Here is a 27,222-nt window from a genome sequence, read left to right on the forward strand (position 1 = left end):
ATTTTCATCATTTACAATTACATATACTTTATTTAAACCTTTTCTTTCGAATTTTTATTCATCCAATTCTTTATTACAGTCCCCCACCTAATAATTTGACCACATTAAAAATTCGTATTATTTTATTCAATCTTACAGAGGGATGAGTGTGAGATTAACCACATTCACTTTTCTCCCAGTCTGATATTTTGCTTTTAGGATTTAACTCGTCTTCATCTCTGGAGAAACAGAATACTTGGTCAAATTGTAAACATACCCGGTCAACTTCACTTTTTAACAAATCTAAAATTATTGGTTCATTATTGAAGGAAGCTTTTGTTTCATGTTTTAAATTTCTATCTTCTTAATACATTTTTCCACTTATAGTACACGTTTTCAAGTTCGCTTTATTGTAACATAGGATTGATTTTGTAATATGCTACAAAGGTGGATTGTCTTTTTCTTCTGATCTAGATGGTTTTATTACATTGACTATAAATTGAAATCGGAGGAATCCCTCCCACTTCTCTCTTGTACCTGAAGTGGGTAGTTTTGATCTTTTGTCTTTCAGGAGTTTGAAACTGCCCGTCTTTAAAACTTGCCTTTGAGCAGTAACACCAGACCTCCCCCTTTAATTTACAGATCTTATACTGAGTGCCGTTGGAAAAACACATCCCCTTCTGCAGTTCTGGAGGACAGTCAATCTTTCGTCCGGTTTCTGTGGCAGTCTGACACTGCTCACACTTCCCCAGGGGACTCTCCCCCTGGAGGTACCTCGGGACTCGTTCCCTCGGCCAAGCACACGGCTAGGTTCAGGACTATCAGGATTCCCCACCATTGCATCTCTCTGCCTTGCCCTTCGCCCGTATAGGAACATACGGCGGGGATTACCATCTTCTCGGCAGCAGGGACTGTCTTCAGGGGCCCTTGTAGTCCTTAAGGCGTACCTTCTTTTGAAAGTAGCCCACCGAGACAATTTAGTTGGGTCTGTCCTACACAGTACTTTAAACTTTAATTGTTTTTCGGCACTCGATTTCTAAAGCCTTGGCTTTGGAATCTAACTGGCCTCTTAACCCCTTTTGGAACAATAGGAACCACTCAGGAGAGTTTAGTTCCAAGGACCCCGCCCGGGTGGCAAGTGTTAAGAAACGGCTAGTCTCCTCCTGTTCTTTCTCTAGACACTTTGTGCACAATCCTTTAGGTTTGTACCCTCTTAAACAGTGGGCTACCCAAATCTGTTTACAATAAGCACACTCGAAGTGGATAAATGGAAAACAATTACAATCAGGATTAATACAACTTATCTGGTCGTCACTTGTCATTTGTGATGACGCCGGCGTTTGATTTTCAGCTCTCTCGGAGGTGTGGTGACTTTCCCCTCGGAGGAGTTGTAATCCGTTACTTTATTCACTCGAGGTGAGTGTGTCCAGTTCTTTTCTGCAGTCCGGACAGCTGTGTCTGTGGTCAGGAGGACGAGAAACGGTCCTTCCCAGTGAGGGTTGAGGGGGAGCTCTTTCTAAGCTTTGATCAGGACTTTATCCCCAGGCTGCATTTGGTGTATGGCAAATCCCAGTGTTGTGCTTTGGGGAATCAGTCCTCTTTTCTGCAGACTGGTTAACAAAGCCGCTCGTTTTTCCTCTTTGTCTGCCAGGTTGTTACTTCGGGTGTGGAACTGCCATCCTGTTTGGTGTCCTTTTACATGGACAACTGATATTTCCTTTGGTTCTCTGACAGCCTGTAGAATTTGTCGAATGATTTCCCTATGGATTAACTCTTTTTTTTTTCGTATTTATCAGACTTCTTTTTCTCAAATTTTCTTAAAAGTATGTACTACCTTAAAAGCATACCGCGAATTTGTATAGATGATCCCCCTCTTTCTTTTCAACCCCTGGAGGGCTCTCAGGAGAGCATAAAGCTCGCAAGCTTGTGCAGACCAGCTTGCTTTCAGGGGGCCTGATTTCACAATGCTTCCTGATATGCCATTTACTCTAGCATATCCTGACTTTCTTTTTCTCTCAACAACTTTCGAGGATCTATCTATAAACTACTTTTCTCCTTTTTCTAACTCCTGATTTTCTAAATCTGGTTTAACTTTAGTTTGCAATTCCACAGTTTCAATGCAATTGTGTAATAGTTTCTCTGTTGGTTCCCCAAACAGGAACTGCGCAGGATTCTGCGCAGTAGTGGTTCTTAATTCTAAACTAGGCAAGCTGATTAAGATGGCTTCATATTTCAGAAGCCTCAAATCAGTCAACCACTTTTCCGCTTTTTGTTGTAAGATATTTCTTACATCATGTAGACTATCAAGGGAGCTCTGAAAGTTACCCCTTTTTTTTTTTTTTTTTTTTTTCTTCTCTTACTAATAAAGCCACTGCCACAATTGCTTGCAAACAAGTAGGCCAACCCCGACTAACCGGGTCTAAAAATTTTGAGAGAAACCTTATGGGCTTCTTTTTTCTGCCCACTCTTGGGTCAGAACTCCTTGTGCTGCTTGTCTATTCACATCTACGAATAATTGAAATTCTTATTGGTATCCAGTAAAGTTAGTACGGGGGCAGTTATGAGTGCATCTGTAAGAGACGCTTTCTGGGGACGGTCAGAGACACGGCAAAGACCTCTATAATCGAGTTAAGTGTTAGAAGTTTATTTCAGGGCGTGGGGTAGAGAGGTAGAGAGAGAGAGCAAGAGAGGGCAAGAGAGAGAGCGCAAGAGAGACGGAAAAAAAGAGCAAGCAAGAGAAAAAAAGAGACCGAGCTCTTCTATACCACTACTTATATAACCTATACCTTTGAATATTCTATTCCTTTTCTAACCAATCTTTCTAAGTATACTAATATAGTAACATTTGTGTACAACCTATAGAAATCGCTATTTTTGCATATTTTTAGTTATCTCAGGGTCCTTCAGACCTTTCCTTATAAGGCTGGGATGAGGGGCCTCAGCTTGGTTTTATTGCAGGAAAGAATGTGTTCTGGCATACCAGCCCGGTTGGTTTCTTTGAATTATTCAAACCGTGCTATCATTTGTATTTCTTCCTTAGCCTTTCTGGCTACAAAGTCATATTTATAATTTCTTTCTAATTCTACCTTCCCAACATCTCCCCCGTTTTGTCTATGAATAACTAAGATATTAGATACGGTTCTACTCATTAGTTTCTGCATGCATTGGAGTATACAAGGTATAGCTATTAAAACTACAATTATCACTATACAGATTAAAACAAAAAGATAAAAACAACATGCACTTGGGTAAACGACAGAACTCCATTTTTTTTTTTCTTGAGCTGCTTCTGGTAGATCACTTTCTTCTTGAAGATTCTGCGTAGATCAGGCTTGGGCGTCTGCTTCTTGGCTCTTTTTTGCAGGGTCACTGGCTGGTGTGGAGGTTTCAGCAGACTTCGATGTGCAGTAGGGTTTCAGTGAGCTTTTGATCTCGTGCCTCTGCTTGAGCCGCGATTACTGCAGCTTGTGATGTTTGTGCTAAAAGAGTTTTTTCCAGCTTCTCCCCTAAGGTTCTCCCCAATTCAGTTGCTTGAATTGCTGCTACATGTTGTGGACTTCCTATTTTGTTACAAGCGTCTATCATTTCTGGCACTGTTGGCTTTTCTTTTCCCAGGGCTTTGATCACCTTCTTACATTCGGCATTAGCATTATTTTCGATAATGTCCCGTATCATAATTGGACGGGCTATATCATCACCACACTGGCGTTCAGCAGCTTGAATTACACGATCCACAAATGTTGTGAATGGCCCAGAGGCTTCTTGGCTAATAAGGTTATAAGCTTTTTCAAAAGTTCCAGCAGGCTGAATTTGCAAGAAGGCTCGCCGTGCCATTTTTTTGATGTCATCTAATGCTACCCTAGGCAGGTTTATCTGATTTTCATTTCGGTCATCTGGAGGTTCACCTGTGAGCTTTGACAGGGTGAGAGCACGCAAATCTGGATCATTACTACGTCTATAATTGTCCAATACATTTCTGAGTAGTCTCTTCCATTTCAATTCCCATAGCATAAATTGCGAATCTGTAAGGGTAATGCTAGCAATATTTTTGCAGTCATTGGGTGTAAGAGTATGCTCTTCTAGTGTACTTTTCAGCAGTTGTTTAAAATATGGAGAGCAAATGCCACTGTCCTTTATCGCTTTTCGCAGTTCTTTTATCTCCTGGGGTGAAATAGCTGTCCATGTTCTTGGACCGCCCGCCTGCTGACTAAATAACACCGGCATTGCTAGGGGGTTTATGTTTTCTTCTTTGCAAATTTGTCTTTTGACTTCCAGCCAGTTTGTAAGTTGGCTATCATCATAACATTCTTGGGAATTTATGTGTAGTGGAGCTTCGAATTTTACAATCTCACTTTGAAGTGGTAAAGTCAGGGGATTAGCTGTTGCATGCATAGAATAGTTCACTGTCTCTCCTGTATTTATTAATGCAGATACTGTGTTAGAAATTCCCCCTTCCTTTTGTACCTTTTGTGTAGCCAGGTGTAGCGGCGGCCTTGTAGTTGTAGTGTCGGCTGACAGTAGCTGCGATAGGGGACGGTCAGGGGGCAGAACGGGGTGCTGCACTTGCGGATAAGCCTCTGGGAGCTGCGGCACGGCCGGGGGCAGGGAAGCAGGTTTCAGTTGTTCGCAGTTATAATGCGCGGGGGCATCTGACAGCGAAGCGGCAGTTCTTGGTGATATTACAGCCGGGTCTGGTAGAGGATCGGGGGAATACACAGGACCAGACGCTGGCGGGAGTAGCGCGGTGTTTTGTGACCGTGTGGAAACCTGTGGTTGACACTGCGTTTGTGTAAGTTCCGGTCCAGGGTCGGTGGTGGCGGCCCTCGTGGCAGGCAGAACCGGGACCTGCTGCGGCTCGGGACCGCGTGGCCAGAGAGAAACAGCAGAAGGAGCTGAGGGGGCCGGGGTGGACCGGGCAGCGGAGGCTGGAACGTCTGCGGGCCGCGGCGAAACGGGAGGCGGAGAAAAATGAAACAACGAGATGTTCGAGGCAGCAGTGGTCTGTGTCGGCTCAGGGGCCGAGGTGTGACCCGCTGCTGACGGCGGGGCTGACTCCGCGGTGACAGGAGGTAGTGGAAGAGTTAGGGAAGAGGCTGCAGTGTGGCTTTGTAGCGCAGATAGAATATAAGCGGTAGCCGCGATGACGGCCGCAGGGTGCAGCGGGGGAGGAGCGGGAGATTCTCCAGTGGGGAGGAGGGGTGGTGGAGTTGAGGTGACAGCACCGACGGGGGGAGGAGCCACGATGACATCGCTGGGCGGAGGCGCAGGGGCGGAGTCAAGGGGCGGGGTCGCACCGGTGACGGGAGCGGGAGGGGCGGGGTGCACCGCGAGGGCAGAGCCGGGGGTGGGCAGCGCGGGGGTTGTGACAGCGGAGACGGGGTTTCCTGAGGGAGCGGGGAGCTCACCGCTTGCCACACTGGGGGCGGGAACAGTATCAGGAGGGGGAGGGGGAGCAGGGGCGGGGGCCGCAGGGTCCGCCGAGGGGGATGGGGTCACCGGAACAGATTGCGAAATCACAGGGGCTGGGGGGGGTGGGGAAGGGACGCGCGAAACTGCGGATGCCGGAGTCGCTGAGTTTCGGGGGGCCGGAACGGGCCTGGCCACGTTTCGGGCCTCCGTGGCCAGGGACAAACGCGTAGTAGGGACCGGATCCGACGCGACAGCCACTGATGGTTGTTGCTTATTATGAAAGAGTTCTACGAGAGCTCTACACGCTGGTACTAGCTGCGCGGCTGTCATATCGCGGTGTGAGATATTATTAAAGAGTTTAATACCGACCGTGTCCCAAAAATGTCTAGTAAATACAGCTGAACGGTCAGCGTTGGGGAAGTTAAGTAGAGTCCATTCTAAAAGATCTTTTAGCTCTTGTTTCGGTAAATTATTGGACTCAGAGCGTAATAAATGTTTTAGTCGCTTATAGAGGTCTCTGTCGTGAATAGAGTAAGATTGTCCCATGATTAAAACTTGTGCGCACTAACCTCAGTACCGGAGAAAACAGCGTATCCAATCCCAGCTTCTCGTGGGGGCTCCCCTGCTGCGGCTCCAGACGCTGCTTTTCGGGTTCCTTCACCAAGCTCCGCTTCTAGCTGTTGCTTTGCAACACTGCAGCGAGCTCAGAACCCCTTTTCAGCACAGCACCAAGCGGTGCCAGGCACCTCGCTGTGCTCCACTCCCGGGGCTGAGTCTCCCACAGCTCCAAAAGACACCGATCCTCAGCGTCTCTGGACTCAGGAACTCCCCTTGCAACTTTAAAGAGCTTCGGCCCAACTCGCTGCTAAGCAGCGTGGTCCTTGCTCACGGTACTGGGAAAGCAGGCACGACAGATAAGTGTTAGTTACCGTCCATGAGGGTCTCTTACAGCTGAAGAAAACGATCTGCTCCTGCCTGGCTCGCCAATCTGTAGGAGACGCTTTCTGGGGACGGTCAGAGACACGGCAAAGACCTCTATAATCGAGTTAAGTGTTAGAAGTTTATTTCAGGGCGTGGGGTAGAGAGGTAGAGAGAGAACAAGAGAGGGCAAGAGAGAGGGCAAGAGAGACGGAAAAAAAGAGCAAGCAAGAGAAAAAAGAGAGAGACCGAGCTCTTCTATACCACTACTTATATAACCTATACCTTTGAATATTCTATTCCTTAACTAACCAATCTTTCTAAGTATACTAATATAGTAACATTTGTGTACAACCTATAGAAATCGCTATTTTTGCATATTTTTAGTTATCTCAGGGTCCTTCAGACCTTTCCTTATAAGGCTGGGATGAGGGGTCTCAGCTTGGTTTTATTGCAGGAAAGAATGTGTTCTGGCATACCAGCCCGGTTGGTTTCTTTGAATTATTCAAACCGTGCTATCATTTGTATTTCTTCCTTAGCCTTTCTGGCTACAAAGTCACATTTATAATTTATTTCTAATTCTACCTTCCCAACACCTCTCAAACAGACAGGCTTGGAACCATCAATCATCTCTTTAGGAAGCCTGTTAGGAAGTGTTTGACCCATGTCTATTGATAAAAATGCTTGCTAAACCTCATCTAGCTCAGTTTGGAACCATTCCCATCTGTCTTATCACTGGATACCGGGGAGAAGAGATCAGCACCTTGCCTTCCTCAGGTGTTTGGAGAGAGCAAAGAGTTTGCTGCTCAGCCTCATTTCCCCCAGCTGCCAGCACTGCTGGGTAATTCCCCCTTTTGACCAATTAATGATGCTGTGTTTCATTTGCCCCAGCATGACGTTCCCTGGGGGCACACTGCTGACTCCTCTTTAGCCAACACCCCCAGATCCTTTTCTGTAGGGCTGCTCTCCCCCCACTTCTGTCCAAACCTATACTTGTGTCCAGCTTGACTTTTTTTCTTAGTGTTGACCTCTACAATTCTGCATCACCAGCAGACTCTGCTGATTATGTCCTCACATGCTTCTGCTAAATTTATTTGGCCCACCTCAGCTTTTATCCGTGTATCTACTTGTCCAAATCAGAGGATACATATGAAAATATTTCCCAGCCTTGTTTGTGCATTTCTCACGGTCAAGTACATCCATTGCTTTGAATTGAAGAAGTATTTCAATAGGTGAATGAAAACTATCAGCAATATACAAGGCAAGGTAGAAATGCAAATTAGAGGGAGAAGTTGGTTTTAAAGACACAAGCGATTAGGGCCAGTCACATCGGTTAGTTTTGATTGCAAGGCCACAACTTAGACCTAGTGCTTGGGATTTTCCACAGAAGCATTCAGTCTGGCTTTGATGACATTGAGTTATGAGGCATCTACTCTTTTCTTCATGTTTTGATTTACTGGCCATTCACTCCACATTAAAAAAAAAAAAAATAAGAAGTTTGATAAGTATTTTCTCCTGAATTTTTGCATCTTTTGTACCCATAGTATTGTTTGCTGCTAGATGAAAGAGTTATTTCATATCCTGTACTTTTACCTTGAGAAGGCAGTTAGAAACTATGATCAAATAACCCCTCAGTCCTCTTTTGGATAAGTACATTGATCTCTAAAAGATCTATTTAAAGAGTAAAACTGGTGGGGGAGAGGGCAATGATCATTTTACTTGCATGCTCCTGTAATTACTGATGCCATGGGAAAGATATTTATTACAACAATATGTCTGGAACTGTACAACATACAGAGAAATGTGTGCTCTCCAAATTTACTTGGATTATCTCAAGGTTTTTCCTAAGACTGCATTTATCTTGCATTGCCTTGACTGTCAATGCATCATTGCTTTTATGTTCTTAGAGGAGCAAGAACGAAGACACTCTGAAATGGTATTAGAATTCCAACTGGGATTTCTTCCAGTGCTGCTCAGCATAAGTAATTGAAACCCAATATTGTATTTTTATATACTCTGGAGCATTTCTTCCAAGGAGCAAATTTCTACTCACTTACTGTTGTGTAGGTTATAAATGACATTGTGCATTTCTTCGGATCCATTCTTTTAGCCTGGGATTGAGATTTTCTGAGGTGGAACAAGCCCTTTGGAGTTGGGATTGAGCCCTTTTGGGGTCAAATGGAGCTGTTTTGCGTGGGATTGAGTTGTTCTGAGGTGACAGATGGATCCCTCCTGGCTTTTGGAGTGCAAAGAGATGGAGATGAGAAGCAAACTGTGGCCAAAGGAGAAGGATAAGCAGCCAGGTGTATTGCCAAGGTGGATCCCAGGAACGTGCCCAAGGTGGCTCCTCCAGTGGGGGATGGAGCTGCAGCAGCGCACGAAGCTCTTCCCGCACTCGGGGCACTCGCAGGGCTTCCCTTCCGTTGGTGTCGGGTCAAGTGAGAGCTCTGTGAGAAGCTCTTCCCACACTGGGAACACTCGTGGGGCCTCTCCCCGCTGTGGATGCGCCGCTGCTTGACCAGGTTGCTGTTGTGCTTGAAGCCCTTCCCGCAGTCGGGGCAGCGGAAAGGCCTCTCATCCCTGTGAATCCGATAGTGCCGGAAGAGAATGGATCTGTTGGGAAACCTCTTCCCACACTGAGAACACTCGGAGATCCCTGTTCTGCTCTGGGAGCGCTCCTGGTGTTGATCCCAGTCCCTGTGCTGGCCTCGCTCTCAGTCTCGGAGCAGTCCCGGGGCACTCCCGGAGCCGATTCCGGTCCCGGTGTCGATCTCAATGGCGCAGCGGTGCCGGTCCCGGTCTCAGTCCCGGTCCCGGAGCGGTGCCGCTCTCGGTGCCGGTGCCGGATTCAGTCCCAGTCTCAGGCCCGCTCTAGGCCTCAGTCTCGGTCCCGGTCTCCATCTGGGTCTCGCTCCCAGTCCCGGTGCCGCTCGAACCGAGCCCTTTTCGGGTGATTTCAGGTCCCTTTTGGGCGTTTCAGGCCACTTTGGCTGATGTTGGGGCCCTTTGGGTGATTTGAGGCAAAACCAGCGACTTTCAGGGTGGACCTTGCACCCATTTGGGAGATCCCAGGGTGATTTTAGGCCATTTGGAGTGGGTTTGACACCGCTTTGGGCATTTTTATGCCCTGGTGGCTGCTGTTTGGACTCCTTGGGATGATTTTAACCCCATTTGGCTGATGTTAGGCCAAACTATGCGGATTTAGCGCGCAGTTTAGGTCCCTTTATATGATTTTGCTTTTCTCCTTTGTTTATTGAAATTTCAGCAGTTTTAACACTTTTTTCCCAGCTTTTTTATCAAAATCTTCATAAAAATTGCCCCAAATGTTCTCAAAATCCTACAAAATTCCAGAAAAACTCCACAAAATTCCACAAAAATCCCACAAAACCTCCTGAAATTCCCACAAAATTCCAGAAAAATACCACCAAAGTCACCAGACTCAAAATCCTGAAAATTCCAGAAATATCTCACAAAATAATAGAAATATCCCACAAAAATCCCTAAAGCTTTTAAATATCCCACAAAATTCTTTAAAAAATTCACAAAATTCCACAAAACCCCCAGAAATTACAGAAAAATCTGATGCAATTACACAAAATTCCACTAAATTCCAAAAATATCCCAAAAATCTACTCTAATTTGAAAAAACTCCAGAAATATTCCAGAAAAAAATCAAATGAAACACCACAAAATTCTTCAGGTTTTCTCAACATCCACAAAATTCAAGAAAAATCCCAGGAAATTGCAGAAAAATACCAAAAAATTCCCTGAAACTTCTCAAAACCCAACCAAATTCCAGAAACATTTGATAAAATCTCCACAAATTCCCACAATATTTAAGAAAAAACCCACAAAATCCCCGAAATTTTTTCAAAACCCAACCAAATTCCGGCAACATCTCACAAAATCTCCACCAATTTCCACAAAATCCAGGAAAAATCCCTCACAATCCTCCAACTCTCCTCCAAATCCCACAAAAATCCCACAAAATTCCAAAAACATCCCACAAAATCTCCTCAATATCACAGAAAATTCTGGAAAAGCCCCACAAAATTGCAGAAAAATGCAACAGAATTCCCTAAATCTTCTGGAAACATTACAAAATTCCTAAGACATCTCACAAAACCTCCACAAATTTCCAAAAAATCTAAGAAAATTCCCTCAAAATTCTTCAAGTCTCCTCCAAAGCCTGCAAAATTCTGGAAAAGCCCCACACAATTCCCCAAGTCTTCTGAAATTTCTACCAAATTCCTGCAACATCCCACAAAATCTCCACGAATGTCCACAAAATTCAAGACAAATCCCACAGAAATCACTAAATTTCCTCAATATCCCACAAAATTCCAGAACCATCTCACAAAATCTCAACAAATTTCCACCAAATTCAAGAAAACTGCCACAAAATTCTTGAAAAGCTCCTCAAAATTCCAGAAAAATCCCACAAAATTCCTTAAATCTTATCAAAACCCAACCAAATTCCAGACACATCTCACAAAATCTCCACCAATTTCCACAAAATCTAATAAAAATCCCTCACAATCCTTCAACTCTCCTCAAAATCCCACAAAAATCCCACAAAATTTTAGGAAAATCTCACAAAATTCCTTAAATTTTCTCAAAACCCAACCAAATTCCTGCAATATCCCACAAAAACTCCACAAATGTCCACAAAATTCAAGAAAAATCCCACAAAATTAACTAAATTTCCTCAATATCCCACAAAATATCAGAACCATCTCAAAAAATCTCCACCAATTTCCACAAAATCCAGGAAAAATCCCATTAAATTCTTGAAAGCCTCTCAAAATTTCAGAAAAATCCCACAAAATTCCCTAAATCTTCTCAAAACATTACAAAATTCCTGCAACATCTCACAAAATCTCCACCAATTTCCACAAATCTATGAAAATTCCCTCAAAATTCCTCAAGTCTCCACCAAATCCCAAAAAATTCTGGAAAAGCCCCACACAATTCCTTCAATCTTCTCAAAACCCAACCCAATTCTTGCAACATCTCAAAAAAATCATGTCAAATCTCCACAAAATCTAGGCAAAATCCCTCAAAATTCTTCAAGTCTCCGCCAAATCCCACAAAAATCCCACAAAATTCCAGCAACATCCCACAAAATCTCCTCAATATCACAAAAAATTCTTGAAAAGCCCATCAAAATTCCAGAAAAATGCCACAACATCCCCAGAATCTTCTCAAAACATTTCAAAATTTCACAGACATCTCACAAAATCTCCACAAATGGCCACAAAAGACAAGAAAAATCTCTCAAAATTCTTCAGGTCTCTACCAAATCCCAAAAAATTCTAGAGAAAGGCCACAAAATTGCAGAAAAATGCAACAAAATTCCCTAAACCTTCTCAAAACCCTATGAAAATCTGGAAATATCCCACAAAATGTCCACAAATGTCCAGAAAATTCAAGAAAAATCCCTCAAAATTTTTCAAGTCTCCTCCAAATACCACAAAAATTCCACAAATTTCCAGCAACATCCCACAAAATGTCCTCAATATCACAAAAAATTCTGGAAAAGCCCCACAAAATTCCAGGAAAATCCAACAAAATTCCTTCAATCTTCTCAAAGAATTACAAAATTCCACAGACATCTCACAAAATCTCCACCCATTTCCACAAAATCTAGGAAAACAATCCCTCAAAATTCTTCAAGTCTCCTCCCAATTCCACAAAATTCTGGAAAAGCCCCACACAATTCCCTAAATCTTCTCAAATTTCTACCAAATTCCTGCATCATCCCACAAAATCTCCACAAATGTCCACAAAGTTCAAGAAAAATCCCACAAAATTCATTAAATTTCCTCAATATCCCACAAAATTCCACAGACATCTCCCAAAATCTCCACCAATTTCCACCAAATCTAGGAAAAAAAATCCCTCAAAATTCTTCAAGTCTCCTCCAAATTCCAAGAAATTCAAGAGAAATCCTCAAAATTCCAGGAAAATGCTACCAAATTCCTTCAATCTTCTCAAAACCCTACCAGACTCCAACCACATCCCACAAAATGTCCACAAACGTCCACAAAATTCAAGAAAAATCCCTCAAAAATTCATTAAATTTCCTCAATATCCCACAAAATTCCAGAACCAGCTCACAAAATCTCCACACATTTCCACAAAATTCAAGAAAACTCCCACAAAATTCTTGGAAGCCGCTCAAAATGCCAGAAAAATCCAACAAAATTCCCTAAATTTTCTCAAAACATTACAAAATTCCACAGACATCTCAAAAAATCTCAACAAATTTCCACCAAATCTAGAGAAAATTCCCTCAAAATTCTTCAAATCTCCTCCAAATCTCACAAAATTCTGTACAAGCCCCACACAATTCCCTAAATCTGCTCAAAACCCAACCAAATTCCTGCAACATCCCACAAAATCTCCACAAATGTCCACAAAGTTCAAGAAAAATCCCTCAAAATTCATTAAATTTCCTCAATATCCCACAAAATTCCTGCACCATCACACAAAATCTCAACAAATTTCCACAAAATTCAAGAAAACTCTCAAAAAGATTCTTGAAAAGACACTCAAAATTCCAGACATATCCAACAAAATTCCCACAATCTTCTCAAAACATTACAAAATTCCAAAGACATCTCACAAAATGTCTACAAATTTCCACCAAATCTAGGAAAAATTCCCTCAAAATTCTTCAAGTCTCCTCCAAATTCCAAGAAATTCAAGAGAAATCCTCAAAATTCCAGGAATATGTTTCAAAATTCCTTCAATCTTCTCAAAATCCCACCAAACTCCAGCAACATCCCACAAAATGTCCACAAAATTCAAGAAAAATCTCTCAAAAATTATTCAAGTCTCCTCAAAAATCCCACAAACATCTCGCAAAATCTCCTCAATATCCCACAAAATTCTGGAAAACCCCACAAAATTGCAGAACAATGCCACAAAATTCCCTCAGTCTTCTCAAATCCCAACCAAGTTCCTGCAACATCTCACAAAATCTCCACCCATTTCCACAAAATCTAAGAAAAAAATCCCTCAAAATTCTTCAAGTCTCCTCCAAATCCCACAAAATTCTGGAAAAGCCCCACACAATTCCCTAAATCTTCTCAAATTTCTACCAAATTCCTGCAACATCCCACAAAATCTCTACAAATGTCCACAAAATTCAAGAACAATCCCACAAAAATCACTAAATTGCCTCAATATCCCACAAAATTCCAGAACCATCTCACAAAATCTTCACACATTTCCAGAAAATTCAAGAAAACTCCCAAAAAAGTTCTTGAAAACCCCCTCAAATTGCCAGAAAAATCCCACAAAATTCCCTAAATTTTCTCAAAACATTACAATATTCCACAGACATCTCACAAAATCTCCACCAAGTTCCACAAAATCTAGGAAAAATTCCCTCAAAATTCTTCATGTCTCCTCAAAATATTAAAAAATCCCACAAATATTCCACAAAATACCACAAAAACCCCACAAAATCTCCCCATTATCCCACAGAATTATAAAGAAATTCCACAAAATTCCAGAAAACTTCCATAAAATTCCCTAAATTTTCTCAAAACGCAACCAAATTCCTGCAACACCTCACAAAATCTCCAACAATTTCAAAAAAATACTAAGAAAAATCCCTCAAAATTCTTCAAGTCTCCTCCAAATCCCACAAAATTCTGGAAAAGCCCCACACAATTCCCTAAATTTTCTCAAATTTCTACCAAATTCCTGCAACATCCCACAAAATCTACACAAATGTCCTCAAAATTCAAGAAAAATCCCTCAAAAATCACTAAATTTCCTCAATATCCCACAAAATTCCAGGACCATCTTACAAAATCTCCACAAATGGCCACAAAATTTAAGAAAAATCCCACAACATTTATGATAAGCCCCACAAATTTCCAGAGAAATCCCACAAATCCCCTAAATCTTCTCAAAACCCAACCAAATTCCTGCAATATCCCACAAAATCTCCATCAATTCACAGAAAATCTAAGAAAAAACCCTCAAAATTCTTCAAGTTACCTCAAAATCCCAGAAAATCTCACAAAAATCCCTAACTTTTTTCAAAACATTACCAAATTCCAGCAACATCCTACAAAATGTCCTCAAATATAAAAAAAATTCATGAAAAATCCCACAAAATTCCCTAAATCTTTTCAAAACCTTAACAAATTCCAGAAACATCCATCAAAATCTACACAAAGGTCCACAAAATTCCAGAAAAATCACACGAAATTCCCCAAATCTCCTCAATTTCCCACAAAATTCCATTAAAATCCCACAAAATTCCCTAAATTGTCTCAAAACTCAAAACATTTGGCAAATGCCCCAATTTCTCATCTCCTATTGAATATTTTTGTTTTGGAGGCAAATTAAATTGAGATACATTAACTTTTAAAGATATCAATGCCATTATTCTTTGCCCATTTCAAGCAATCTGTCGAGCTGTCCAGTCTGCTTTTCCATTTTCTTCACAAATTTTGGAGTTTCCTGATTGGTGTCCTTTGCAGTGCATAACTGCTACTTGTTCAGGTTTTTGTATTGCTTTTATCAATTGCAGGACTGCATCTTGATGTTTAATGTGTGTACCTTGAGAAGACAGCAGTCTTCTTTCTTTCCACAGCACTCATCCCGTTACAAGGGCTTTTGCAATTAGTCCATAGTCCATGATCCACAGGCAGCACCACCCTGTCATCCCAAGGAAGACTCGCAGCTCATGCACGTTCTGGGGTTCTGGAATAGCACAAATAGCTTGAATACAATTAGTACCCAGCTTACATTGCCCGTGTGAGATTTCACATCCCAGGGAAATCACACTCTGCCAGGCAATTTGTGCCTTTTCTTTCAACTCCTTATATCCTCCCATTCCCAGCTGATTTCAAATTTCAATTGGTACCTTTATGCAGGTTGTTCTCTCTTCTGTAGCTATCAGTACACCATCAATATACTGTAACAGCAGGTATTGTTTTCTCACTACTTGCCCGTTCTCGGTCCAAATCTCCAGCTCCTTCCCCAGCTGGCTTCCAAATAGGGTTGGACTGTTCTTGTATCCTTGTGGAAGTCGTGTTCAGGTGAGCTGAGTTTTCCTTCCTATTTCTGGACTTTACCACTCAAAGACAAACAGTTTCCTGCTTTCTTTCTCAAGGGGTATGCAGAAAAAGGCATCTTTTAAATCAAGTACAGTAAACCATTTATATTTCATTTTTATAGATGCTAACAATGTGCAAGGATTAGCTACCACTGGGTAAATATCTTTAGTTATTCCATATATTGTTCTCAAATCCTGCACTAGTCTTTACTGGTCAACACAGAAATTTGGGCTCCAGTGTTAACTACAAAAGTAAAAAGTGGATGTATAGGACCCACTATTATTGAGAAACTGCTCAGACTATTCAGCCTAGTCTTCACAGAAGTATGGAGAACATCGTTTATTTCTATCTTTAGCACACTTTTATAGGGTTTTACTGGGTCCCTGGACTAAGCAAGTTACTCTTGGTTAATCCACACAGGTTTACATTTTTTCTCTTATATACAAGGATGTTGTTTTGCTTCATTCTCTCTGCTTCAGGAAATTTTCAAGGACATGAGCCTTTAATATCACAACTTATACCAAAGGCTGGTTTGTGCAGACAGGCCTTTACTAAAATATCATGCCCACCTTCTCTTCAAATATTCTCTACACACTATTGCTGTAATCAGTATGTCTCCAGTTTTGTTATCTCTAGTGAGCATTTGAAATAAAAGCAACCTCTGCCTCTCTGCTCACCCAGGAGAGGCAGAGTTCTCAGTTTCCCTGATTCTGAGGCTCTTTGGGCTCCACTCCCAGAAGCTGAGAAGGAGACGGCTTTGGCTCACAGCCCAGAGCCTGTGGAGCTGTGCTGGGTTATCCAATGGGGCATTCCATACAATGAACTTGGGACAGTGCCAATTAGAAACAACTTCACTCAACTTGGAAGTGAGAAGCCATCTATTACCTTGCTGGGGACCCCCTTCTTTATCTCCAGTGACCACCAATACTGGCAGTGAGAGATTTCTTTTCTCTTGTCTGGGTTTTCCTTAAGAGAACCAATGCATCTAACACCTTTGCTTTCTCTGATTTTTCTTCTGCCATTTTTACAGGTCCATCATTTCTACTGGAATGAATTAGCTCTTTTGGAGGGTAAATTTGATTCAGGAGAGGGGTTTCCCCCTCTTCTGTTTCTTTTAGCGAGTCAGCATTTTTGAATTTTCATCCTGGAGGGCTGCTCGCAACAGATTGATCTTACTCTTTTCTTCATTGAATTGTTTTTGCAAAATTTCAACTAAGCTTTAGAAGGAGTCTATTCTAGTTCTTTCCTCACTTCTTTGCTTAAAGCCAGTTTTTAGAGCTGCTGTAAAACAAGCTCCCAAAACTGAGCAGAGTAGAGTTTGATTTTTGCCCAGTTTAAATTTTCTTTCATCTTGTAAAGAACACACTCTATCAATCACATTTTCCAAATTAAACCAGGAATTAAGCGCCCACTTTTCCCCTCTTGGAGAAGGTCTGGCATTGTGTTTTGCTAACAGAGCATAAAATGCAGCTTTAACTTCTGCACTGCCCTTTTCAGTCATTTTTACAAAGGGAAAACCACTACAGGGAGGTATAAACTTCAATTATACACACATACACACACACACACACACACACACACACACACTGCTTTTTGCTTCCCTGTGTGGGTAAAAAGACCAAATCTGCTCGGGAGGCACTCTTTCAGTTTAAAATTCTGATTGTCTCTTTGCTACACCAAGCACTCAAAATTCACACACACAACAACAACAAAAACATTCCCACCCTTTTGCACTAAGAGATCATTTGTGAAATTCTGCAGACAGAGCCCTCAAGGGAGTGTGGGGTGCTTTTCACCTCGGCGTGTGCAGTTTGTGGGAAATTCGAGTTGCCCCCCTTGCTTTCTAGACACCGCTCACTCTCTTGGGAGTGTCGGGCTGGGTGCGGCTGGAGCAAAACATCTTTCCCCTAATACAGACTGCACAACAAACCTGGAGCCCCTTCTGTCTGTCACAAATCCTGTCCGTGACTCCAGTTTAAATGTCACGATTCGCTAACGCCAGTGGGAGTCGCGAGAAGTTTGTTTGATCTCAGAGGGCAAAAAGGACACAAGGGATTTCAGTTGAAATCACAACAGCAATAATGTACATTTATTTTAGTGATAACAAGGGTTATGTGATAGAGGAGAGGGGGAGAGAGAGAGAGAGAGAGGAGAAAGAAAACAAAGTAAAGAAAGAGAGAGGTTATAGCTACCAACAGATGAGACAGTGTCACAGGGGTCTTTTTCCATGGGGAGATCTCGCCAAAATTAATTTAGCCTTAAGTAATTTTCCCCAAAGTGACCTTGTTTCCAATGTGCTAATAAGCACCCCAAAGGAGAAGTACCTGCTATGAGAGCATTGCTGCCCAAAACCCCTTTAAGCTTCTCCATGTCACAACGACAATACACCACAAATGCCAAACCTGCAACGCTTTCGCAGTCGTCTGACGGACGGCGCCCAGGCAATTCCAACAGGAATTCCTTTAGCCCAACCAAGCGCAGCTTTTGCTGCGTCTTATTGGCAGGCACCCAAACCAAAGTGAAAGCACCTTACCTCTTCTCCTGGGGACGCTGTGAGCAGCGCAGACGGTCGCGGCCGATGGGCTCCCCGAGAATCCCTCGGTGCCGGCTGGAGCAGGATCGGGTCGCGAGCTCACTCAGCAGCACTCACAAGGTCCCATCTGGGTCACCAAAATGTTAGAGTTCAGGAACACACATCATCACACAATGATTATATGCAGGTGCTTTATTGAAGAGCTCTGGGTGTCAGGGGTACACAGACCCAAATCTGACCCGATTTGTTTTTGAGTTGAACATGTTTTATACTCTATCGTTATACAACTTAGATATTAATTATTAAACTTACATTGTTCTATTGTATGCATTGTTTTGACCCAAGCATGGATTTCTCGTGATCCCACCCCAGCCCCCTAACATTGTTCCTCATGTTCTTTAAACAATAATTATATCTAATCACATCTAACAATTCTATCATTTATCATATATTGATTACACAGGTGCAGTTTCACATGATCTTTAGCAAGCACAAGGCCTAACATTTCCAGGGCCTACTTTTCCCAGGGCTTGTCAAGCCTAACTTTCTTTCTGAGTTCCCGAATTTCCTAAGATTTTAAAATGTTTGACGATCACCTCCAGACACAAAGAGTCCTGTCTGAACAGTCACAGAGCTACATCTATTTTTAATTTTAACTTTTATAAATTTTTCCAGAGCCTGCTGGCTGTGTTCAAGGTTTTCTCCCTATTTCCTCCCTAGTGCACATTCTCCAGAAACTCTGCTTTTACATCCTTTTGCATTGATTAAAGTTACCTGCAATGACGAGTCAATCCAAACCCTGGGAAAACTTGAACTTCAATGTGTACCCACGCAAAATATCTGCCTCCCACATCTGAAGCCATGAGCTGCCAAGTACTGTTCCCACTGTCATACCCTGTCCCCTGGAGGTGTGCTGATGCCATTTCAAAGGGGTTGCCAATGAAAACAAGTTTGAATATTTTGGTAGTTTCCACATTGGCATTCAAATCCTTGACTAGAAAAATCACAAGTCAAGATTTCTAGGATTCTTCCATACCAAAGCTGTCATTCTCACCCTGGATTTTAGAGTGTCTGAACAGTCAGACAAGGTTTTAGTTTCAGACCCTACAGACAAAGTCCCTGCTGTTCGGCGATCCCATTCCATCAGCATATAGTCCTGATGATTCCTTTAGGCAGGAGCAGCAAAAGGCAAGAATGAGCCAAACAAGCTGTTCCTGTGTTCTCATGTCCTGCACAGCAGTAACTGGGAGTTCAAGAATGGATTCAGGAGACAATGGGTGCACAGGGAGCCACCAAGACTTTGGGATGCTGAAATGGACCAGCCTGGTGCCTGTGCCCGGGCTGCACCGCGCTGAGCTCCAACTGGACAATCTAACAATGGTTGAATGGACACACCATGGGCCACTGGAGACTCCTACTCCTAGTTCTGTGAGCTACACTATTCACCTGTCATTCACCAGATGATTTTTTCATCTCTGCTTGAAATCCAGGAAAGGAAAAGGTCAACATGGAAAAGTGTTCTCCCAATTCTAGTGACAGCTGTGCCTGCACACCACCTGTGCCCATGGCAGGGTGGCTGGAGACTGGATGATGTTGATGCTACTTTGCAACACCAAGTGCTCAGGGATTCTGGGATTGCCCAAGTGGAGAGCAAAACTGAGCCGTGTAAGTCCCTGCTTTTTTCAGCACATGCTGCTTCTTCCTTTGTTCCAAGCAAGTCCAGAATTTGGTTTCATGTGTCTTTAAGGTGCCTGGACAGATGAGAGGGAGGGCAGCTGCCCCATCAGACACTCTCTCTCTCTCTCTCTCTCTCTCTCTCTCACTCAGGATGGTGCCAATGCCGCTGCCTTGGGACACCTGAGTGTGGAAGGCGAGCTCGCCCTCAAGCACGGCCATCCAAGTCAGTCACGGGCACAGGCTGCAGCTGAAGCTGGCAAGCGTTGCTGTGAGGCTGCAAGTGAAGAGAAAGCCATTGTGGCCAACTCTGCTGAAGCCTTTTGCCAAAGCAAAGGCAATTGTGCCCACAGCTTCCCCCTGTTTGGCACCCGGCTGCTGCGGACGCCTCAGTGCGCAGGTGCCGACGTTGGGGCTGCTGCTGTTCCGGGGCACACTCTGCTGCTGTTTCTGTGGGCTCCAGAGCCGCTTGGGCAGCAGCCACTGGGCAGCCCTGCCGGAGGATACATCGCCACCCTCCCCATGGTGGCAGCAGCTCTGTGGGCCCCGAGCTCTGTGTCAGGGGGGCCTCGGTCACAGCAGCGTGGCCTGGGCAGCCGCGAGGGCCCGGGCTGGCCGTTAGCCCTGCCTCTGCCCACTGCCCCTTCCTGGAGGCACCCAGTGGCTGTGGCCTGGCAGCACCCCCTGCCCTCCATGTGCCCAGCCAGCCCAGCCTGGGCACCTCGGGCTGTCCCCACCCTCCTGCTGGGGTGGTGTCCCAGCATCCAGGGCTTCTGCTGCAGGCCTGGGGGATATTTTGGGACAGCACCGGAGCAGCCGGGTGTCAGGGACCAGGCGGCTGCCCGGGGGCTGCTTATGGCCTCTGACACCCAATTCCTCAGGGCTTCCCACCACCCCGGCTCCTCCAGGGCCTTCTGTCCCCTTGGAACCTCCTGCCACCCACTCCCTCACACATCCCCCTCGTGCCTTCCCACTGCCTTGTCCCGTCTGGGCCTCCGCAGCCCCTCATCCCTTCACGGCCTCCCAGCACCCCGTGCCCTCAGGGGCTCCCCCAGCCTGGCCCGGCAGCAGCGCCGCAGCCCCACAGGAGCTCCAGCAGCTCCTCAGCCATCACGGCAGCAACACACGGGCAGCAGGACACAGATGGCGCTTCCTGCCTGCCACAGGGCTTGTGGCTTCAGCACAACCACCAAAGGCCAAGGGGCTTCTGGCCATTTCCCCTGCACCACCGCATGCCCCGGCAGGTTGCTGAACACAAGAACCCTTTTCCCTCTCTTCCCCTATGCCCCGCACACCCTGGGCAGCAAAAGAAAGGTCTTGGGACTCTTGTGGTTTATAACATATCCTATATTATTTACATACTAGATGGAAACGAAACGAAGAAAAGAACAATCTCTATGAAACAAAAACTAACAGATGGCCCATGTGGCCCCAGAAGATAGAGCCTCTCAGCCCTAACATATCCTACATTATTTACATACTAAAAAGAAGAGAAAAATGGAAAAGAACAACCCTTATGATATAAAAAATCCTGGCTGGCCCATGTGGCCCCAGAAGACAGAGCCTCTCAGGTCAGCGCTGAGCACATCTCCAGCAGTGCAGCCAGCCCAGGCCCGACAGACGAGGCCGTGTCCTCCATGCCCTGAGGATTTGGTCTTCCATCCTCTGGAGAATGGAGTAACGGGCACTCTGGATGGCCCGGAGGACATACAGCGTTTCAAGTGCCAGGTCTGACACAGCACCGCTTCTGTCCTCCGTCAGGCGTTCGAGGGCTGCAAGAGAGACGAACAGAGCCACGGTCAGATCCCAGAGCTGTGGGGGCCCAGCGAGAGCCCCCTGCCAGGGCCATGCCAGCCGGCTCTTGCCTTGGCCAGGAGGGAGCAGGGACCAAGGGGGTCAGCCCGAAGCTGCTGGCCACAAATGCCCCACGTGGCCCTGAAAGCTCGCTGTGCTCTGCCCACGCCGCCCCTCATCGGGACAGGGAGCAGAGCCCTCCACAGCCTGGCCAGGGCTTGCAGCTGCCCCCAACAGCCAACACTGTCAGCCCGCTGCCATGGCTCACCTCTGCACAACACCTGGAGCTCTGCGTGCTGCCCCCTCAGCTGCTCCCCGGCCATCCCTGAGAACACAGAGCCTGTCAGGGTCCCAGCAGCACAGCTCCCTGCCAGCGGCGCTGCCAGCCCTGTGGCCACACGGCCTCCTGCCCCGGCAGGGCTCAGCCCGGGCCCTTGACGCATCCTGACCCAGCCCAAGGGCACGGCTGCCAGAGGCCGGCAGCAGCAGCCCCGAGGGCAGCCGGGGATCCAGGGCGCCGGGCCCGGGTGCCGCTGCCGGGGCAGCAGCCGGGGCTGGGGCCGAGCTGCGGCGGGGCGGGGAGGGAGCCCGGGCTCGGGACTCACCGATGACCCTGATGGCCGCCGCTCGCAGGGTCTCCTGTGGGTCCTGCAGGTACTGCAGGGCCCGGCGCAGGTGCTGGGCCAAGGGGATCCTGTGGTCGGCCAGCTGGAGAGAGCGGCAGGAGGGAAGGCTTGGCGCGGGCTCTGTCCCTCGGCCGGGCGCTGCTGCCTGCGGCCAGCCCCGGCCTCCCGTGCCCGGCCAGCCCTGAGAAGCCGTGGGGCCCCCGGCTGCAGCAGTAGGCAGGGGCACAGCTGCCAGCCCCACACACTGAGCACCGGGGCCAGGGGGCTTCTCTAGCCTTTGGCTGGCACTTGCAGCCCGCCCTTACCACGAGCTTGGCAAACTTCCACAGCTTCTCCTTCCTCACAGCTTTTTCCAGGTCTGGCCTCTTCAGAAAGCCAGCCGCGCGAAGGAGCGTTGTCCGAGAGGCCTGAGGAGCAGCAGAGAGCCGCAAATGGCCCCACAAGGCAGGGCACAGGAGTGTCCCAGTGCCAAGGGCTGGAGGAGGCTGCAGCCTGCAAGCCTGCGTCAGGGCAGGAGGCAGCTGAGCCCCCTGCCAAGGCGCAGCAGCAGCCCAGGAGTCCTCACCTCTGCCACATGCCGATTCTCATCTTGGCAGTGGAAAAAGAGTGGGAGCAGGCTCTGGTACACTCGTTCCTTCAGGGGCTTTCTTCCTTCTTCTTCTGCTGAAGACATCACTCTTCGAAGGAGAGACATGGAGAGCAGCTGCACCTGGCTATCAGGCTGTATGAAAGGAAGGAAGGAAAAATGACCTCATCATTGGCTTCTTGTGGCCCACATTGGCGCAGGCCTGCAAATGCACAGGGCACAAAGTGTCCGGGCAGCAGGCAGTGGCCGTGGCTGGGGCACAGAGCCTTACATTGTCCAGGAGTTTCAGGAGCGGCTCAGCCAGCTGCAGGGCCCTGCGCCAGGATATTGGGGTGTCTTCATCCAGGAAAATATAGCTCAGGAGAGCAATGCTCATCCTGGCCACATCACTGTCCAAGTCCCACAGGAGGTGCACTAGTCTTCCTGTCAGGCTCTGAATTCTTTCGGCCTGTGCAGAACACAAGGGTGTGAAAGCCCGGGCAGCTGCCGCAGGGCCCAGAGGCCAAAGGGCTGTCCCAAAGCACTCGGGCAGCTGAAGCAGGAGGCAGGAGAGCTGCGAGGAGCTGCCTCAGCGCCCAAGGCAAAGGCCAGCCAAGGCCAAGGGACAGCATTGCCCAGCCTCATGCTGCCCACACGGCTTCAGCTGCTGCCCCCTTCTCACCATGGAGGGACGGTCCTTTAGCAGGAGGAGAGCCCTGAGAACCTGGTGATGCATCTCTGTGGAGTTGTACCACAGGTACTTATACAAGATCTCCATTAGGCTGTCACCACAGTCACTCAAGTCCAGGCAATCTAGGAGCTGAAAGGCACAGGGCAGTGAGAGGGGAGCCGGCGGGCAGGAGCCTGGAAGTGCGCAGGGCTGGGCCCAGGCAGTAGCACAGGGCGCGGGTGCCGTCCCAGGCAGCTGTGGCTATGCCAGGGGACAGGGCTGGCAGGGAGCTGAGCGAGGTAGTGCTGGCCATCAGGCTCACCTCCACAAGGAATGCCATGGCAGAGACATCCCAGTGTGGCAACGGTTTGCTGAGCACCTCAAGCAGGTAGCTTAAGATGCTTTTGCACAAGTGGGCGGATGCACGGCGCATTACCCTGGAAGGCAGAAAATGGCAGAAAGAGTCTCAGCAAGGGTGCGAAAAACCTCTCCCAGGACTGATGGACACAGTTGTTCTATTGCCCCAGCACTCTGTGAGGGTATTTGGGCCCGTGAGATGTGGCTGCTCCTGGGCACCCTCCTCTCACAGCCTTTTGCAGTCTCCTTGGCCATCCCTCGGTGACGAGGTCCTCAGGCCCATGGCCACGGGGACTGTGGGGGGCATCCCGGGCAGGGGGCACAAACGTCAGAGGCAGTGGGGAGAAGGGGGGCTCACCTGGCCAGCAGACCCACGGCATAGTGGTGGGTGTCAGCACAGAGCAGCGTGTCCCAGCCACGCTTGCGTTCCATTGCCACCACCACATGCTCCAAGTGGAGACTGCAGAGCAGGGCCTTCAGGGTCTGCACTGCAAACCTGTGCGCACAGCAAAGCCCAGGTGACGCTGGGAGCGCTGGCTGTGAGGCTGGGGAAGTGGCAGGGACAGGAGGAGTGGCATGGAGCACCTGTTGGGGCTGGTGGAGAGGCCGTGTTGCTCCTGGCATTCCTTCCAGAAGGTATGGACGTCCTCTGTCATATACAAAGTACTGAAGTACGTTTGGAAGAGGAGATGCACAAAGAGGCGGGGGAAATAGACTGTGAGGATCTGTGGGCAACAGGGCCCCTGGAGGATCTTCCACATCACCAGAGTTGCCTGCAGAGGACAAAGCAGCCCGAGACAGCGCTCAGTGCCGGGGCGTCCGTGTGGCGGGGCCTGAGCGTGGCAGGGAGAGGCCGGGGCAGACGCAGGGGGAGCAGCGGGCCTGGTGGCCCTGAAGCTGCCCCTAGGCCAGGTTTGTGGCCAGTGCCTGAAGCAGGGAGATGCAGTGGGGGAAGGAGGCAACAGAGCTGCTGGAGAGGCGGCCGGCCTTGCGGTGAGCAAAGGCCAGCTCCAGAAACTCACAGTCAGGGAAAAGACAGCCGTCTTGTCCCCATCAGAGGTGCCCAGGTTTTTCTGCGGCCAGCTCCCCACCACATTGACGAGGAGCGGTGTCACTTCCTCTGAAATCCAGGGCGAGAGCAAGATGGTCGTCCACATGGCCATAGCAGCTCTGCGGGGTCAGACACAGCACCGTGGGCTGGGCAGCAGCGGGGAGCTGAGCTGGCCGCCAGCTCTGCCTGTGCCCACTGCCCCTGAGCGGCAGCAGCAGCCAGGCAGCCCAGCCCTGTGGGGACAGGCCCCTGAGGGGCAGGCTGGCAGCACGGCAGCAGGCTCGGGGGCCGACTTTGTAGCAGGGCTGGCAAAGGGAGCAGCCAGAGGGCCCTGCAAGTCTGTATTGCTCACAGCCCTGGGCCGGGCTGTACTGGGTGATGGGCTGGGGAGCCCTGAGGCCTCGGGGCAGCTGGGCCCCATACCTGTCACACGTTGGGGCCACCCGCAGGAGAGTGATGGCCACATCATCGGGCTCTGCCTCGGCCACTTGCATCAGGGCCCAGTCCATCCTGTGCTCAGCAGCCTCATTGGCCATGAGCCACTGGTGGATGTACCTCACCACGCCGGGCACCTGGAGAAGGCACAGGGAGACTTGGAATGCCAGCAGAGGGAGTCAGCAATGTGCCCAGCTTCTTCCTCAGACAAGTGCTTCTCTTCCAGCACGCTGCCATGGCCTCAAAAGCTCCAAGTGAGCAGCAGGCGTGGCTTGGGAAAGCCAAGCAATTGCTGGAGGATCAAAGGCTGGCCACAGGCTGCTTACTTGCTCTGGATTGAAAAGAGCCGTCTCTACAAGCAGATCCAGCTGGGCAGCGCTGCTCTGTTCTACCAAGACCTCTGAGGATGCTTTGACCTCAGTGTCCATAGGTCTGGTGTCTTCCTTGCCAATTCTCGTGATGAATTGGTAAAGAAACTGTAGGAGAAGGGCAGGAAGGCAGGGAAGTTGCATGGAGTGCTCCAAGTGCGGTGCTGGGCTGAGCAGTGCCAGCAGGCCCAGCCCAGGTGGGGATGGCTGCAGGTACCTGCGCTGCTCTGCGGAAGCGGCCACGGGCGGTGTCCTGCTCTTGTGTGCCGTCCATGGCTGCATCTGGCAAAGAGCAGCCAGAGCTGAGGGTCTGCGGGAGAGGCCGGAGAGCACAGCCCAGCCCTGCGTTCCCCAGGCAGGGACAGTCCTGGGATGCCCCAGGGGATGCAGCACGGCCACTGCTGCGGGGGCAGCCCCAGCCCCTTTTTTGTGCTGTCCATGGGTGTGTGTCCACAGGACAGTGTGGGATGGGATGAGATGGGATGCAATGGGATGGGATGGGGCCAAGATGGCCGCAGGCACCAGCCCTGTGGCCCAGCTCTGCCACTCACCCTCCTCCAGCGGCTGCAACTGCTGCACCTCTTCGGTCTCTGGTGCTGGGGCAGCTCCAGGACCTTCTTCCTCGACCTCCTCTTCCTCCTCCTCCACCCAGGCCAGTTTGGGCACTCTTGGGGGTCGCTGCTCCATATCTTCCTCCAGACTCTCCAATCCTTTCCATAGGAACAGCACCAGGGGATGGCATGGCATGTAATGGGATGGGGCCAAGCTGGCAACAGGCACTAGCCCTAAGGCCGAGCTCTGCAACTCACCCTCCTGTGGTGCCTGGAACTCCTGCACCTCTTCAGTCTCCTGTGCCAGGACAGCTCCAGAGCCTTCTTCTTCCACCTCCTCAAGCCAGGCCAACTTGGGCACTCTTGGGGGTCGCTGCTCCATGGCAGTGACTGGATTTCTGGCTACTTGCAGGAGAGATGGCTCAGAAAAGCTCAGAGTCAGCAAGTCCTGCAGTCGTGCCTGGAAGGCACCTGCAAGACTCAAGTCCTGGCAAGATTGCAAGACAGCGAGTCCTGCACTTGGGTCTTGAGGGCTCGTGCCAGAAGGACAGGAGGCTCCTCGACAGGGATTGTGGTCTGGTCTCAAGGGCAGAGACTGCAGGGATGGGCGACACGTCGGAAAAGCTCCGGGTCACCAAGTCCCACGGTCTGCCCTCAAGAGAACCTTAAGAAGGAAGGCTCAGCAAGGCCACAGGTCAGCAAGACCTGTGGTCTGGCCTCGAGGTCACCTGTAGTAATAGTGCTTCAGAAAAGCTCCAGGTCCGACACAAAGGAGTGCGCTGTGCGGGGGCTCCTCACAGCACCGCTCTGGCGCGTCCTGACCCGTCGCCTGCACCGAGCACTGTGGCGTGGCCCTGTCACCGCCAGCTCCTATGGCAGCACGTGTCACAAAGGGCCCTTTGACATCTGCTCCCGTTGCCACCATCCCATGGTGACTGTGCTGCAGCGTGTCACAAAGGGCCCTTGCACACCCTGCCCTCCGCCCTGGGGCCGCCCCCATCCCCTCCCCCAAGTGGCCCAGCTTGGAAGGAATCCCTTGCCCAAAGTGTCTAAGACAGCCTGACGGGATCTTTAGGAACAGCTTGTTAGAAATGAAATGGAGGCAAATTTATCAATAAGAATTTTATTGAAAACTTTGTAAAATTTTCTCATGCAAATGTCTCGGTTTTTGGAGACATGTGTCTGCTAGGGAGGGCAGGAGCCTCCCTT

General features: G+C 48.0%; 1 protein-coding gene across 1 annotated transcript; it reads right to left on the reverse strand.

Annotated features, from left to right (window-relative positions):
* Positions 1-1,297: 1,297 nt before the first annotated feature.
* LOC147646730 (uncharacterized) lies at positions 1,298-26,859 on the reverse strand. The gene is made up of 16 exons (XM_086873026.1): positions 26,272-26,859; positions 26,014-26,172; positions 25,680-25,744; positions 25,421-25,570; positions 25,083-25,231; positions 24,631-24,778; positions 24,194-24,381; positions 23,967-24,104; positions 23,574-23,688; positions 23,264-23,401; positions 22,874-23,050; positions 22,582-22,737; positions 21,996-22,423; positions 5,202-5,395; positions 4,444-4,500; positions 1,298-1,437 (listed from the first exon to the last, which is right to left on the reverse strand). Exons 1-16 carry the CDS (start codon positions 26,393-26,395, stop codon positions 1,298-1,300), a joined length of 2,526 nt encoding a protein of 841 aa, XP_086729152.1. The 5' UTR covers positions 26,396-26,859.
* Between the last annotated feature and the right edge of the window lie 363 nt (positions 26,860-27,222).

Source organism: Cyanistes caeruleus, unplaced genomic scaffold (assembly GCF_971803275.1).
Source record: "Cyanistes caeruleus unplaced genomic scaffold, bCyaCae1.hap1.1 HAP1_SCAFFOLD_81, whole genome shotgun sequence".
In the NCBI taxonomy this organism is placed as follows: Eukaryota; Metazoa; Chordata; class Aves; order Passeriformes; family Paridae; genus Cyanistes; species Cyanistes caeruleus.